Below are 16,296 nucleotides of genomic sequence, written 5' to 3' on the forward strand. Positions count from 1 at the left end.
AGCAAAACTTTATAACATGAACCATTTCCAAATTTCTATTCTTAGCAATGCCTCTTCCTGGTATAAAATAAAGACCATTTCCTTTGACGATTTAGGATTAAGGGCTTTCAGATTTAAGAGCTACAGTCAAGTAGTTTACCACAGTGGTTGAGAGTATGATTCTGGAGAGAAGCTGGCTGACTAGGAATCTGGCTCTGCCATTCTTCAGCTCTGTGGCTGTTGGTCAAATTACTTAGCTTTTCTGTACCTGTATTTTCTCAGCTGTCAAGTGAAGATAATACCTACTTACAGGATTGTATAAAGATTAAGAATTAAAAATTTTAAAGCACAGAACATTATCTGGTGTATAGTAAATAATCCTGATATTATATATTAGTTATTTTTGGTAATTAGAAACAATCAATGCATTTATGCCCATACAGTAATGTTTTATTGGTGAATATTGTTTAATCTCATGTTAAGATGACATGAGTTGAAAAATTTTGCTAGAATCTATGTTCTCTGCATTTAGTCCCTTGGTAGGTACAAGGAATTACATCTTTTGTTGAGCCTTTGTATAGTTTAAGTGTCTAATACAGAACCATATACATTTTTTATTAAGTTTATTTATTTTGAGAGAGAACGAGAGAGAACACATGCAAATGGGGGAGAGTCAGAGAGACAGAGGGAGAGAGAATCCCAAGGAGGCTTAGTACTCTCAGTGCAGAGCCTGACACGGGGCTCTAGCCCACGAACCATGATATGACCAGAGCCAAAATCAAGAGTTGGATGCTCAATTGACGGAGCCACCCATGCGCTCCTGAATATTTCTATTTGTAAGAGAAATAAAGAATCCAAGTAAATAAAAATATGCAAATACTTCTGCTAATAAAGAAGAACAACAAAAAAAATTTCTTAGTCTTCATTTTCATCTTCCCTTCACCACTGTTAAATGTTATGGAATTATGATAGTGCATATAGAACTACTGGAGAAATTTGAATTTTTTCTTTCCTTTTTAAAGGAAAAAGTTAGTGTTGTGATCATTGGTCATGAAGGGCATATTTCGAAACTCCTCTTAACTAAACTGTCTACTTTTCTGGCTTAACACTATCGACCCTGATGTTTCATCCACCTTCTAGTTGGGAAATTGAGATGGGCCAGCTTCTCATTTCTTTTGCACTATAAGCTGTTTATGGGCAAGATCTGTATCGTTTTTTAATTTGTATCCCTTATAGCACTTTATTTAGTACAATGCCTTACATATTTGAGAAACAATATAAATATATGGGATGAAAAAGAGAATGATAAGGCCTTAACATGGGAGTTTCCAAGTACAACATTTGCATATAGTAGATGCTCAACCATTTTTGACATAGGAGGTACTTTTTAGAGAAAAGAATTAGAAAAGATTTTTGAGTTTGTCTCTTCTAGTACATGAAAGTAGCTGGACACTCTTACCGTGGGAAGGAATTTCCTTCCATTTTGGTTACTGTATTAGAATATTAACACTTTTTGCACAATTTATATAATTCCTTTACATGTAACACAGCTGATTAAAGGCAGTCATCACATATTCTTGGTTTATAGTATACCGTCCCTGGGTAGAAATATCTGAATAATTTTCTTTTCTTATAGTAGTTTGACATATTATTGAATATACATAAAGTGAATAATTTGCCTATTTATGAGATGTGGAAGAGTGTCAGCATGGGAAGTGTAACGGAAATAGCAATTTTATAAGTGATTTTCCATTGGCCTTTTCATGCCTCCAGTCTGAGTACACATTTTACATCTACCTTTTCATCCACCTCCTGTCTGAGTACACATTGTCAAAGGCAGAATCTAATCTTTGCTTGAATTTGTGCCTATTTAAATAGAACCCTAATCAAATATAACCAGTAATGTTATGAAAGTTAAAATGATTTCTGCCAAGTAAGAAACTAAAAATCGGACTCTAATCTAAGGATTTCTAGTTTCTAAGAACTAATATACAAAACTTTAGCTACATGGCATTTTAGGACATTTAGAAGTCTTGTTTAAGCTTCAAGCAAAGCAAAGTCCTTTATCCTCCCCCGGTTGTGCAATCTTCCAGAGATGTGACTTCCAAATAAAACACAAGGCATTGGGATCTTCTGAATGTAATCCTTTTAATTTCTTCCTTTACAAAATGTGATCATTTGTTTTTGAATTAATGTTTGGTAGGAAGATTCTGAAAGTAATAGCTTGAGAGAAACACATTTATAAATAGAAATATTTATATTAAACAAGGTGAAGAATACTGCCAGATTAATACATTAATAATCCCTTTCCTCTCTTTGTCCAGAACAGGCACTATTCAATGGAAATATAGTATGAGTTATATACATAAAAGAAGTGAACAGAAACAAGTGAAATTCATTTTAATAGTGTATTTAATCCAGTATATCAAAAATTATTTCAATATGTGATCCATATAAAAACATTAATTAGATATTTTATATTCTTTTTTCTTAATAAGTCTTCCAAATCTGGTATGTTTATGTACTTTGAGCATATTTCAGTTAGAATAGGCACACATCAAGTGCTTACTGGTCTCGTTAGACTATTTTATTGGACGGTGCAGATCCAGAAGATGAGTGACCTTTAAACAAATTTCATTTATCTTACTTTTTTTCTTCCATGTTCATTATTGATAAATGTTAAATTTTTATGTGAAAGTACCTATTGTGGAAATCCAGGTATTTCTGAAACTTGTAAAAAATAAAAATCCTGACTCTTCACTATTAACATTTTGGGCTCTGTCATACTAGATCCCTTAGATGAGTAGCTATATATAATTTTTTTTTTTAACACAAATGGGATTGTGTTATATATAATCCATGCCATATATAGGGGTGCCTGGACGGCTCACTGGGTTAAGTGTCCAACTTCAGCTCAGGTCATGTTCTCACAGTTCTTGAGTTAAAGCCCTGTATTGGGATCTGCACTGACAGCTCAGAGCCCACTTTGGATCCTCTATCTCTCTCTCTCTCTTCCCTCCCTTGCTCAATCTCTCTCCCACGAAAATAAATATTAAAAAAAAAAATTGGTTCAAGACCTTCATATTTTAAAATTTATTTTCCTGAGTGCCTGTAGATTGATGTATCCTTTTTAATGGTTGCATAATCATTTATTTATATGGATGTACCATAATTTAAGTCTTCCCCTGTTAATGATCATTTAAGTTTCCAGTTTTCTAATTGCAAACAATACTCACAGAAATGTCTTCCCGTGTGTGTATAAATGTTTTTAAACAACAAGGTCGTGGTGTTGAATTTCACATTATGATTTCTCATGTCAGATGATCCTTCAAAAGAGTTGCGCCAATTTACATCTCTGCCAAGAGTAATGAGAGTTGCTCTTTTCCCATGAATTTTTACCAATGCTTTGAATGAGAAAAACAAAAGATATCAGTAAATCTAATAGGTGAAAAACATCTGGTGTATTTTGCTGGCCATCTATTTTGCTCTTTTTGTGAATTACCTGAGTATTATAGAAGTCCCCTCTTCCCATATTCCTCCCCCCCTTTTTTGTTTGTCTCTTTCTGACTGATTGTAGGAATTGTTTACATATTTTGGATAGTCCTTATTTTATGTGTAGTGAATAGTGTTTTTCCAGTTTGTCATTTGTCTTCCACCTGTGGGTATTGATACCACCTTTTCTGAAAAGGCTTTAAAATTTGTCTTTTATGTTTGTGGCTCATGCTCAGAAATACCTTCTCACCTATAAAATGTGGTCTCTTTAAAGCTTTTCTAGTACTTGTTGGCTTTATTTTTATTATTTAAACCTTTGATTATTCTAGAATTTATTTTGAGGAGGAGTGAAATATGAATTCATCTTTTTTCCCTAAATGGCTAGGTGCTATCTCAACACTTTTCATTAGTCTGCCTTCTCACTGCTGATTTGAAATTCTTCTGAAGAAGTATTATAAGTGCAAGGTAAAGACTTACTAGTTATATGTGGGAACTTGTTAGTGGAATTAGTAGTCAAATGGAAAAGAATCTGGATTCAGTTGTATGCTTTTTATCTTTGGAAACAAGTTCAATTTAAAACTGTTTGTCTTTTATTGGAAATCAAACATAGCTTATAGGTTATGTTTAATTAATTTCCATTTAATCTGGAATCCAAACTCCCTGAAGTATTAAGTAACTAAATATGTGCATTCTGTATCATTCATTCATTCATTCGTTCGTTCAATATGAGGCACTGTTTTAGGCACTGGGAATATAGCAGTTAACCAGATAGATACAGTTCTTGCTCTCATGGAGTTTGGACTCTATTAAAGGAGATATATAAACAAGAAATAATACATAAATGTATAAGATATTTTAGGATTGTTTTAAGCAGATTGTTTAAGAGTTGTAAATAGAATAACAAAGTGATGTGATGGCAGGGGAGGGTAAAGGTGAGGTTTTCTGAGACTTTAAAGATGGGAAAAGGCCAATCATGTCCATGTCCACAAAGCTAAAACAGTAGTAATGATAATGTAGAGATTCTGAGGGGTGGGGGGAAGCATAGTGTGTTTTGCTTTTCTGTGTGTTCTGCTTGTTTATCCTACTTACAAATTTTTCATTGAAACTTGTTGCAGATTCCTTAGTCTCAGGTCCTCTTGTGGGCTTCAGTGATATTCTATGTTCATAGCACTTACACTACATTATAATTATTTGCTTGTCCGATTCTCCCTCTAGACTGCAGTTCTGTGATGTCAGTAACTTTGTCTTTTATCTCTATATTCTTAGTATCTAGCACACTGCATACTCAGCAAATGTTTGCTACAATGAGGAATTACAAGCATAATTAAGGGCAATCTGTTACGTGCTTTGAATCCTGTTCTCTCCTATCATTTCAGGAATCTTTACTTTTTTGTTCTAATGTATGCAGACTCTGTCTCATCTGGATTCTTCTCATTAGTATTTAATCAAACTCAAACCTTTCCAATCTTTTTTTTAATTAAAAATTTTTTTTAATATTAAATATAATTTATTGACAAATTGGTTTCCATACAACACCCAGTGCTCATGCCAACAGGTGCCCTCCTCAATGCCCATCATCCACTTTCCCCTCCTCACCACCCCCTATCAGCCCTCAGTTTATTCTCAGTATTTAAGAGTCTCTTATGGTTTGCCTCCTTCCTTCTCTGTAACTTTTTTCCCCCGCTTCTCCTCCCCCATGGTCTTCTGTTAAGTTTCTCAGGATCCACATAAGAGTGAAAACATATGGTATCTGTCTTTCTCTGCCTGACTTACCTCACTTAGCATAACACTCTCCAGTTCTATCCACGTTGCTACAAATGGCCAGATTTCATTCTTTCTCATTGCCAAATAGTATTCCATTGTATGTATAAACCACATCTTCTTTATCCATTTGTCAGTTGATTAACATTTAGTCTCTTTCCATAATTTGGCTGTTGTTAAAAGTGCTGCTATAAACATTGGGCCCTCTCTCTTTTCTGAGAAGCCTGGCCATGGGTTTATCAATTTTGTTTATTTTTTCGAAAAACCAACTCTTGGTTTCATTGCTTTGGTCTACTGTTTTTTTGGATTCTATATTGTTATTTTTGCTCCGATCTTTATTATTTCTCTTCTTCTGCTGGGTTTGGGGTGTCTTTGCTGTTCTGCTTCTAGTTCCTTTAGGCGTGCTATTAGATTTTGTATTTGGGATTTTTCTTGTTTCTTGAGATAGGCCTGGATTGCAATGTATTTTTCTCTCAGGACTGCCTTCACTGTATCCCAAAACATTTGGATTGTTGTATTTTCATTTTCATTTGTTTCCATATATTTTTTAATTTCTTCTCTAATTGCCTGGTTGACCCATTCATTCTTCAGTAGGATGTTCTTTAACTTCCATGCTTTTGGATATTTTCCAGACTTTTTCCTGTGGTTGATTTCAAGTTTCATAGCATTGTGATCTGAAAGTGTGCATGGTATGATCTCAGTTCTTTTATACTTATTAAGGGCTGTTTTGTGACCCAATATGTGATCTATCTTGGAGAATGTTCCATGCGCACTCGAGAAGAAAGTATATTCTGTTGCTTTGGGATGCAGAGTTCTAAATATATCTGTCAAGTCCATCTGGTCCAACGTATCATTCAGGGCCCTTGTTTCTTTATTGATTCTCTGTCTAGATGACCTTTCCATTGCTGTAAGTGGAGTATTAAAGTGCCCTGTAATTACCACCTTCTTATCAATAAGGTTGCTTATGTGTGTGATTAATTGTTTTATATATTTGGGGGCTCCTGTATTCAGTGCATAGACATTTATAATTGTTAGCTCTTCCTGATGGATAGACCCAATAATTATTATATAATGCCCTTCTTCATCTCTTGTTACGGCCTTTAATTTAAAGTCTAGTTTGTCTGATATAAGTGTGGCTACTCCAGCTTTCTTTTGACTTCCAGTAGCATGATAGATAGTTCTCCATCCCCTTACTTTCAATCTGAAGGTGTCATCAGGTCTAAAATGAGTCTCTTGTAGATAGCAAATAGATGGGTCTTGTTTTTTAATCCATTCCGATACCCTGTGTCTTTTGATTGGAGCATTTAGTCCATTTACATTCAGTGTTATTATTGAAGATACAGGTTTAGAGTCATTGTGATATCTGTAGGTTTCATGCTTGTAGTGATGTCTCTGGTACCTTGTGGTCCTTGCAACATTTCACTCAAAGAATCCTCCTTAGGATCTCTTGTGGGGTGGTTTAGTGGTGATTAATTCCTTCAGTTTTTGTTTGTTTGGGAAAACCTTTATGTCTCCTTCTATTCTGAATGACATACTTTCTGGATAAAGGGTTCTTGGCTGCATATTTTTCCTGTTCATCACATTGAAGATTTCTTGCCATTCCTTTCTGGTCTGCCAAGTTTCAGTAGATAGGTCCGTCACTAGTCTTATCGGTCTCCCTTTATATGTTAGAGCATGTTTATCCCTAGCTTCTTTCAGAATTTTCTCTTTATCCTTGTATTTTGCCAGTTTCACTATGACATGTCGTGCAGAAGATCAATTCAAGTTATGTCTGAAGGGAGTTCTCTGTGCCTGTTGGATTTCAATGCCTGTTTCCTTCTCCAGATCGGGGCAGTTCTCAGCTATGATTTGTTCAAGTACACCTTCAGCCCCTTTCTCTCTCTCTTCTTCTGGAATTCCTGTGATACGGATATTGTTCCAGTTGATTGCATCACTTAGTTCTCTAATTCTCCCCTCGTACTCCTGGATTTTTTAAAATCTTTTTCTCAGCTTCCTCTTTTTCCATAATTTTATCTTCTAATTCACCTATTCTCTCCTCTGCCTCTTCAATCCGTGCTATGTCCGCCTCCATTTTATTTTGCACCTCATTTATAGCATTTTTAAATTCATCATGACTATTTTTTAGTCCCTTGACCTCTGTAGCAATAGATTCTCTCCTATTCTCTATGCTTTTTTCAAGCTCAGCAATTAATTTCATGACTATCATTATAAATTCTTGTTCAGTTATATTGCTTAAATCGGTTTTGATCAATTTGTTAGCTGTTGCTACTTCCTGGAATTTCTTTTGAGGAGAATGCTTCCGTTTCATCATTTTGGCTAGTTTTCTGTCCCTTATGCATTTTGAAAGTTTGTTGTGTGCTCTGCACCTGTGAGCACTGCTCTGTTAAAGGAGGGTCATACACTGTTCAGGGCCTGGCCCTTCAGGAGGTGTTTTTTCGGAGATTGTTACTTGTTCTCTGTTGTTGTGACTTTGGTTATTTTATTACCCTACTCGTAGTGATATTTTGGACCCTCCACCAGGTGTGCTTTGATTTGTTCCTTGGAGTAGCCCTGTAAAGGAAAACAGACAAACAGGAGACAAAAACATGCAAACACACAAATAACACAAACAAACAAATGAACAAAAACAGAAAACTAAAGGGTAAAAACAAAAAACCCCAAAACACCGATTACAAGTAAAGAAGAGGGTGGAGGCGGTGCTGTTTGAAGAGCATATACAAAGAGAGAAATGACAGGAGCGGGGTGGGGGGCAGGGAGGAGGGAGAAAAATAAACATTGACTAGGCAGAGAGACTAAAAGACTCAATCCATAGAGAGAACAGAAAATAAAGACGGAGGCGGGAAAGACGAAAGGAGGATAAAGTTACCCAGACATAGAAACTATATGGCTTAATTGTTCCAGAGAGAGAGAAAGGAGTGTAAAGAAGGAGGTGTAGAATATGTATCAAGACAATGGATTAAATATGTCTGTTTAGACAGACCAATAACCAGAGTAACCAGCCTAGGGGAGGGAAGAGATAAGGAGGAGAAATGGGAGTTGGGGGGAGAATATATCTATATTTCCAGAATTGACCTAGAGTTCATCCAGGCAATGCTGCTGCACTTGTCTGGAGGAGCTGTCCTCAGGGTCTGCCCCGCTCCGGTACATAGGCAGTTACCCAGTGCGAAGGGCCGTGGTTTGGTGTAGTCTGGACCCACCTCCACTATGGGCCTGGGGAGTGATCCCTGAAGCCCCACCTTGGTGGTGGTGGTTGGTGGTAGGGGAATGGTGACCCCGCAGTCTCTTTTCCACGGAGCCGGACGCGGTGGACTCTGAGTCATCCTCACTGTGCCGCAGGCGCAGACGGGGTGGTCCGTCTGTCTCCTCCCCCTCCCCTGACACCGTGCTTGTCTAGGATTCAAAGTCCTGCTCCAGGCGCTCTGGCACTGGGGAAGCTCCTCTCAGCGCGGCCGGATATGTGGCCCTGGCTGGCTTTGTCTGTGCCGCTGCACTTCAGGGAGGACCGCCTTCTGCGGACTGTGCAGTCGACCTCGCCGCCGATCCCTGGGGGTGGCCGACGCAGGCAGACTTAGGCAGGCTTTGTCTTTTTCCACAGCACTCCAGGAAGGGGGCCACTTTGTCCTACCGTAGACTGTTCCGCCGACCTCACCACGTAGCCCCCAGGGTGGTGGATGCAGGCAGGGCTTTGTCTTTTCCTACAGCACTCCAGGAAGAGGGCTGCCTTCTCCTACTGCAGACTGCGCCCTCGCCCAGCCACTGAGCTGGGGGTGGGGGGACGGGGGGGTGACGGACGCAAGCAGGCTTTGTACTATTGCGCAGCCCTCTAGGCAGGGAACCACTTTCTCCAACTGCAGACTGTGCCCCTGACTTACCACCACACCCAGGGCTGGCTTCCCGCCTCCCCAGGTGCGTGAACTGGGAGCCGGTCCCAGTGCGAAGAAAGCTCTGCAGTTGGAGATAGGATCCCTCTCAGTCTCAGTCCCAGGTCTTTCTCCTGTCCACATATGGTCCTACACTTCCCTAGCTGCTCTTTCTCCCTTTGTTTCTTCGCAGAAGGGGGTCCCTCCCCCTCCGTGCCCGCATGGCCTTTTTTATCTCCACCCCCGTTCGCAATCACCCACCTATCTTTTCTCCAGTTTTCCCATTTTCTTCCTGGTAGATTCAGTCTCTTTTTTTCTCAAACCTTTCCAATCTTAAAAAGCTTACAAAATGCTCATATTCTGTCTTCAACTATTGCATGATCTTTCTCTCTTTTACAGCTACACTTTTCAGAGTTTCACTTACTTCATTTTCTTAACAACTTGCTCTTGAACCTACTTTTATCTGTTTCCAGCCTGATATTATCAGTGACTTTCATGTTGCTAGTCTAGTTGACCTTTTTTGATTCTTAACTCATTTGGCCCCTGAGTAGTGTTGACACTTAACTGTTTAATTCTTCTTATGCTGTTTTCCCTTGGCTTCCATGTCATTGCACTCATGGTTTTTTTCCCTACTTCTCTGTAGGTGCCTTCTCGGTCTTGGTAGGCTTATCCTCTTCTGGTAGGTGCCTTCTCGGTCTTGGTAGGCTTATCCTCTTCTGGATAGCCATAGAAAACTGGAGTTCCTTAAGACTCCAGTTTTTGAATAATCTGCATAAATAATTAAGTGATATTCTAATTCTTTCATACTTGATGTCCTTCAAAATGATTCTCAGTGTTTGAAGATGATATGTAGATACAAGATAAAAGATTAAATAAAATCTTATAATAAAATTAAATAAATAGTCTTAAATTGGAATTTGAAGTATCAGTATGAACTCAATGTATTTCACGTTAAAAGCATTTCCCCCTCACCCTTTCTACTTAAATGGCCTAGAAACAATGACTAACTCACAATGAATGCCCAGACTGTGGCTTGGAAAAACATTTCTCATGCAGAGAACCAAAGCTCCTTGGAGAAGTGGTTGATTCTGGGTCTGAGGAGAAATGATAGAAGACCTTGGAACATCTTGCTATAACAGATAGCAAGAAGTCATCAAGGACTACTATGACTGACTCACAAGGATGCAGGAGCCAGTTTGAGTTGGCTTTTTCCTTTGTTAAATATAGAACAATTTGAACATCAATAAAGATAATACCTGCAGTGTACTGAAACCCATTCATATATTTGGTCCCTGAGTTTATAAGTGATGCTAAAAAAAAAAAAAAAAATTAATTTCTCTTAGAGGATTGTAATGCACCTACTGCTTATTTTGAAAACTGGAAAATAATGGAAAAGAGTCCAGCATTTATTCCTCTCTATAATACATAATGGTTCACTGGCTAAGCAAATAATAGATGAGGATAATTGCTCTTCATAGAGATATTCCAGCTATTAAATAAAGACTGAGAGGGTATTATCTTTTGGCAGCCCTTAATGGAGCTAATGGATTTAGGCATTGATCACCATCTAACTGCACAAAAAGAGATATTTTCCTCCCGATAGGACACGGTACTATTTATGGAATGATCTTACCAAAAAAAACCTCAGGCCTAAATATAACCAAGGCTCTTGATCCAACTCTGAATTTATAGAAAACAAGAATATGTTAAATGTCACTACAGGGATACAAACAAATTATAGCCTCAAGAAAAATTTACACAAAAATAATCCCATTTCTTCAACAACTATATTGTGAAGGTAGAAGATGGAAAGACTTCCCCACAGTCAACCAAGTATCTCTTCCTCTCATAACTTCTGCATAACTTTTCTCACAACACAACATTATTGTGAAGTGGTCTGTTTATAGGCATTTCTGTGCCATTAGATTATATGTTCCTCAAGACCAGGGAATGGACTCTTAATTTTCCTTTATTTCCCTTGCATGTAACTCGGTACTGATGTTGTGTGCAGAATCAATAAATATTTCCTGTGCAGATTTTATTTGGTGACTTCAGTGGTTAGTAATAGTCAGTCATCTTTGATCTTTAATTCTTTTGATTAAGAAACTGACAAATCATCGTAACATTTCCACATTTGTCTTTTATACTTTTGACTGTTCAGAGAATAACTGACTCTTCTCCATGTTTTTAGTGACTTTGAGATTGTGGGCTTTTTGTTACATACACTTATTCTCCCCCCATGGAAATTGTTTTTTCTAATTATGAAAGTCATGTGTTCTCACCAGTTCAAACAAAATAGAAAAGTATAAAAAAGAAACTAGAGCCTTCACTGTTAACCAGAAGTATCTTTTTATCTATTCTCTCCTCCCTCCTTTCTTTCCCCTCACCCCACCAACTTTCCTCTTGCTGGACTGACCCCCCTGTGTCAATGTAATGACCTTCTTTGTCTTTTATTATAGTTTTTATTTCAGAGTCCATTTTGTTGATATAACTTTCTTTTGGTTTCATTTTCATGAAATCTCTTTTTCCCTTTTTTTACTTTCAGTTTGTGTGTGTCCTTACACCTGAAGTGAGCCTCTTTAGGCAGCATGTAGATGTGTCTTGTTTTTGTTTTTAACCCATTCAGCCACTCTGTCTTTTGACTGGAAAATTTAGTCCATTTACATTTAAAGTAAGTATTGATAAGTATGTACTTATTGCCATTTTATTGTTTTCCAGTTGTTTTGTAGTTTGTCACTCTCCCTTTCTTGCTTTCTTCCTTTGTGGTTTGATGAATTTCTTTAATGGTATGCTTAGGTTTCTTTACCTTTTGTGTATTCACAATAGGTTTTTGCTTTGTGGTTACCATGATGCTTGCACATAACAACTTGTATCTAGAACAGTGTATTTTAAGTCAATAACAACTTAAGTTTGATACAGTTTTAAAGTTCTTCATTTTTACTCCCTTCTCCCATGTTTTATATTTTTGATGTCATATTTTATGTCTTTTTATCTTGTGTATTCCTTAATTAACTATTGTAATTATTTTTACTGCTTTTGTCTTTTAACCTTCATACTAGCTTTATAAGTGATTAATCTGCTACCTTTACTATATATTTACCTTTCCAGTGAGATTTATTCTTTCATGTTTTCTTGTTAATAATTAGCACTTTTTCTTTTCAGCTTAAAGAGATTCTTTACTATTTCTTGGAAGGCCAGTTTAGTGGTGATAAGCTCCTTTAGCTTTTTCTTGTCTGGAAGACTGTCTCTACTTTGCTTCTGAATGATAACTTTACTGGCTAGAGTGTCCTTGGATGGAGGTGTTTTCTTTCAGCACTTTGAATATATCATGCCATTCCCTTCTGGCTTGCAAAGTTTCTGCTGAACAATATGCTGATAGTCTTATTTGGGTTCTCTTGTGTGTAACAAATTGTTTTTCTTCTCCTACTTTCAGGATTCTCTCCTTTTTAACTTTTAACATTTTAATTATAATGTGTCTTGGTGTGAGTCTTTTGGGGTTCATCTTTTTTTGGAACTCTCTGGGCTTCCTGGATCTGGATGTCTATTTCCTTCCCAAGGTTAGGGGAATTTTCAGCTATTATTTCTTCACAATTTTCCGTAAGTAGGATATGCCACTATACATCCTGCTATGGAACCTGCGTTTTTTCTTTATCCAACATGCTGGGTATCTCTTTCTACATCAATAAATGTTGCTGCACATTGTCATTTTAGAGACTCCATCGGATTCCCTCTTATTAATATATATTAATATAATTAGCTAGAACAGTACTGATGCATATTATATTTCTTTATAATTATTTGTAATTATTCTCTACTACAAAAAATGTTGTAGTGAATTTTTTTAACACATCCATTTATACATGTGTGTAATTCTGTCCTTAGACTAGAGGCAGGTTTGTTAGGTCAAAGGTTGTGTTCATTTAGAATTTCTATATTGCCCTACCACATTCCGGAAAATTTTGACGTGTTTTCATTGCTTCAGCAGTTGATTAGCAGGACTTTATTATACTTGAAGTCTTGTTCATCATATCTCAGTACTAGTCTTCAGGTAAAGTAAATCTTGTTCTATTTCTTTTTATTTGTTTAGCCCTCTCTTTTGGTGTCTTTTCTTGAATTATTTATCTTCTGTGTGGCAGAAGCAGGGACTGGACATGAAGTAAAATAAATACAGAGTAATATGTGATTATTTCATAGCAACTGTTACACCTAGCATATTGTCCATACATGTTTTTGAACAAATAATGTGGAATGTTATATCTCTTATGTCCTTGATCATATATATACAGAAGTCTTGCCTATAAATGTTATCCTTTTTATATCTGCTTGCAGGAGCTAACATAATACATTATTAACTTCTTAATAATGATTCAGTCCTTACTCATTCATTTCCCAGAAGTCTCTTGCAGAGGAAAGAACATGTGTTTTGAAGTCTGACCTATATTCTGATTTCAGCTTTGCTGCTTACTTAGTTGTGTGTGAACCTCACTTAAGTTTTCTGGGCCTCAATTCATCTGCAAAACTGGGGTATATTTGATTGCTATCTATTTGAATGATTGCCGTAAGAATTAAATGAAACATTGTATGTGAAAATATATGGTGGCTAGCATATATTAATAATGAAGTATTTGTTCCATCTCTTTCTTTTGTGGCCTGCAGTGATACATAGTGTTTTTAGATATATATTTACTATCGTGCATACTATTGCCTTTACAGAAATCTTCTCTACATATACCCTCAGAGTCTCAACTTTGCCAATCGTCAGGGTTCTGCAAGAAATATAACAGTGAAAGTACAGTTCATGTATGGGGAGGATCCAAGCAATGCTATGCCGGTAAGAAGTGTTCTTTACTTTTCCTCTTGTTCATGTATGGTTCAAATAGACATTGTTTTTGTTTTTGTTTTACTTGATTGGCAGCTCTAAACTGGAAATTAATGATCTTGTAAACCAAATTTCTAACTGCATTACTTCCTGTAACAGATAGTATGAGTTTCCGTGAAGTCTTTTTTTTCCCGTTTTTATTTAAATTCTAGTTAGTTAATATATAGTGTCATATTAGTTCATATTAGTTTCCTGTGGACAATATAGTGATTCAACACTTCCGTATTGAAGTCTTAAATATTGAGGACTTAGTACATACTAGTCCCTCCCAGAGATACAAAGATGAATAAGACTTGTAATCTAAAGGATATGGGATAAACACATAAAATTCTAAAATAGTGACTTTCAAGAAAGGATCAGAACAGAATCACCTAGGTAACTCTAACAAAGCGCAGATATGTTTTTTCTGCTCTTGTCATCTGTGATTCTGATTCTTCTCCTTGAGAATGAGAGGCCAAAGGAAGTAGAAAGTGATGGGTAGTATATGCGGTTGTGGTATAGGTTGAAATGCTCCCCAGGTGATTCTAATATGTATGATTCTTCCCATCTTTGTTAAGAAACTCTGGTAATAGTGCATATTACACTTACCTAGGGAGCTTTTAAAAATACCAGTGCTCAGACTGAATTTTACTCCAATTAAATTATAGTGTCTGGGGGTGGGAACTAGTCATATATCAGTATTTTTAAATCTCCCTAAGGGGATTACATTTTGCAGCTAATATTGAGAACCAAGGTATATGCTAAGTATTAGAAGACGGCTGTAGGGGATTCAAAGGCAGAAGTGTACAGAGGTAGGAGAGAATGTCTTGCTGAGGTAATAGGTAGGTATCACCTGGAGGAGGTATATCTGAACTAAAACCAGAGATAGTTAAAATGTAGATGGCGTTGGGTCTTAGATAGCTGGGGAAGAAAAGCAACTCAAGTTGGAGAATGTCCTTCCACAGAGGTACAGTGGCGAGTTGCCAGTGAGCCAGAGCAGTGTAAGAGAGGTCAGAAATAGTAGATTGAGGCCAGACTGGAGAGATTCCTGACTGCCCAAATTATCATTTAGGATTTGTAGAACACTACTCAATGCAAGTTCCATGAAAGTAGATTTTAAGCTCAACTAAAGTTAGTAACATATGGAATAGAGGGACACCTGTCACCATAGATGTTCAACCTCTGAGAACCCTAATGGAATGAAAATGAGCTTACGAATAGGTGCATTGTTAACAGTTTTATTTTAGCCTTCTCTGCCAGTCATTAAATCGCATTCCTCTGATTTTCTACTTACTAGGAAAGCTGTATATTTTCTCTTTTCCCATTGCCTCAGTTTTATCAGCATGTATAGATCTTGACAGCAGCGAGCACAAATTATGCATCTTTATATTCTTCTATGGCTGCTATTTCAGATCTTTGCATATAATACATGGTGAATAAGTATTTGCTAATAAATGTAGAATTTATTTCTGAGGTTTGGAGTTAGCATTTCATATTCTTTACTAGTTCTTTATTCCTGCTGAAAGAATGAATATACTATCACAGTTGATGAAAAGGTACTGGATTGTGAAAATAGATGCTTTGTTATATGTGAATTACCATATGAATTGAGCTTATGACAAATGTAGTATATGTAAGATAATCTGTTTCTGTTGATTGCCTAACAAACTCTTCCTTGTCTTAGCACATATATGGCCTCTGTGGAGTCCCAGCTGCATCCAGCCACAATGACAGTTAGGCCACTCCCTCTTTTGGTGCTACCATAGCATCTTCTCATTTCTTTTATGGGCCTTATCACTTTAAGATTATATGTTTATTTCTTTATCTTGTCTACCAGATTGTGAGCTCCTTGAGGGCAGGGACCGTGTCTTACTCATATCTATATCTTGATGCCTGCCAAAGTGCCTGTCACAGAATTGATGCACAGTCCATGTTGATGAATCGTTAAATATACATGTCACAAGGTCAGAAAAGGAACACTTTCTACTTTATGTCATTCATGTTATGAAAGTAAATGAGTTACTTTGTGAAAAATGGGATCTTCTCAGTGGCCGGGGTGGGGGATGGGGAGGATACTGTGTTCCTTTCACTTGTGTATTATTAGTCATATGCAAATATAATGCTTTTATCTTTATCCTATGACTGGTTGCAAGTATAGAAACATAGACACATTGTCTTTGCTTAATTCTGTAAAAAAATAAGGACTACTCAAATGGATCCTAAGATAATTTTTGGATCATATAATGTTGGTGTGATAAAATCATAAAATTCAAATTCTGGCATTGGAACAACATTTTATAAAAACATGGCAATGTATTCTTGGAAATTGGTGAAATTAGACTTCTC

At 36.8% G+C, this 16,296-nt stretch overlaps 1 protein-coding gene across 15 annotated transcripts in view; it reads left to right on the plus strand.

Annotated features, from left to right (window-relative positions):
• The window catches only part of DOCK7 (dedicator of cytokinesis 7), a 234,727-nt gene that overhangs the window by 109,813 nt on the left and 108,618 nt on the right, over positions 1-16,296 (plus strand). For all 15 annotated transcript variants that reach the window (XM_078451829.2, XM_078451830.2, XM_078451831.2 and 12 more), the window contains exon 15: positions 13,806-13,923. In XM_078451829.2, the coding sequence (XP_078307955.1) occupies positions 13,806-13,923 (118 nt within the window). The remainder of the gene's footprint in view (positions 1-13,805; positions 13,924-16,296) is intronic.

Source organism: Panthera onca, chromosome C1, assembly GCF_046562875.1.
Source record: "Panthera onca isolate mPanOnc1 chromosome C1, mPanOnc1 haplotype 2, whole genome shotgun sequence".
Taxonomy (NCBI): domain Eukaryota; kingdom Metazoa; phylum Chordata; class Mammalia; order Carnivora; family Felidae; genus Panthera; species Panthera onca.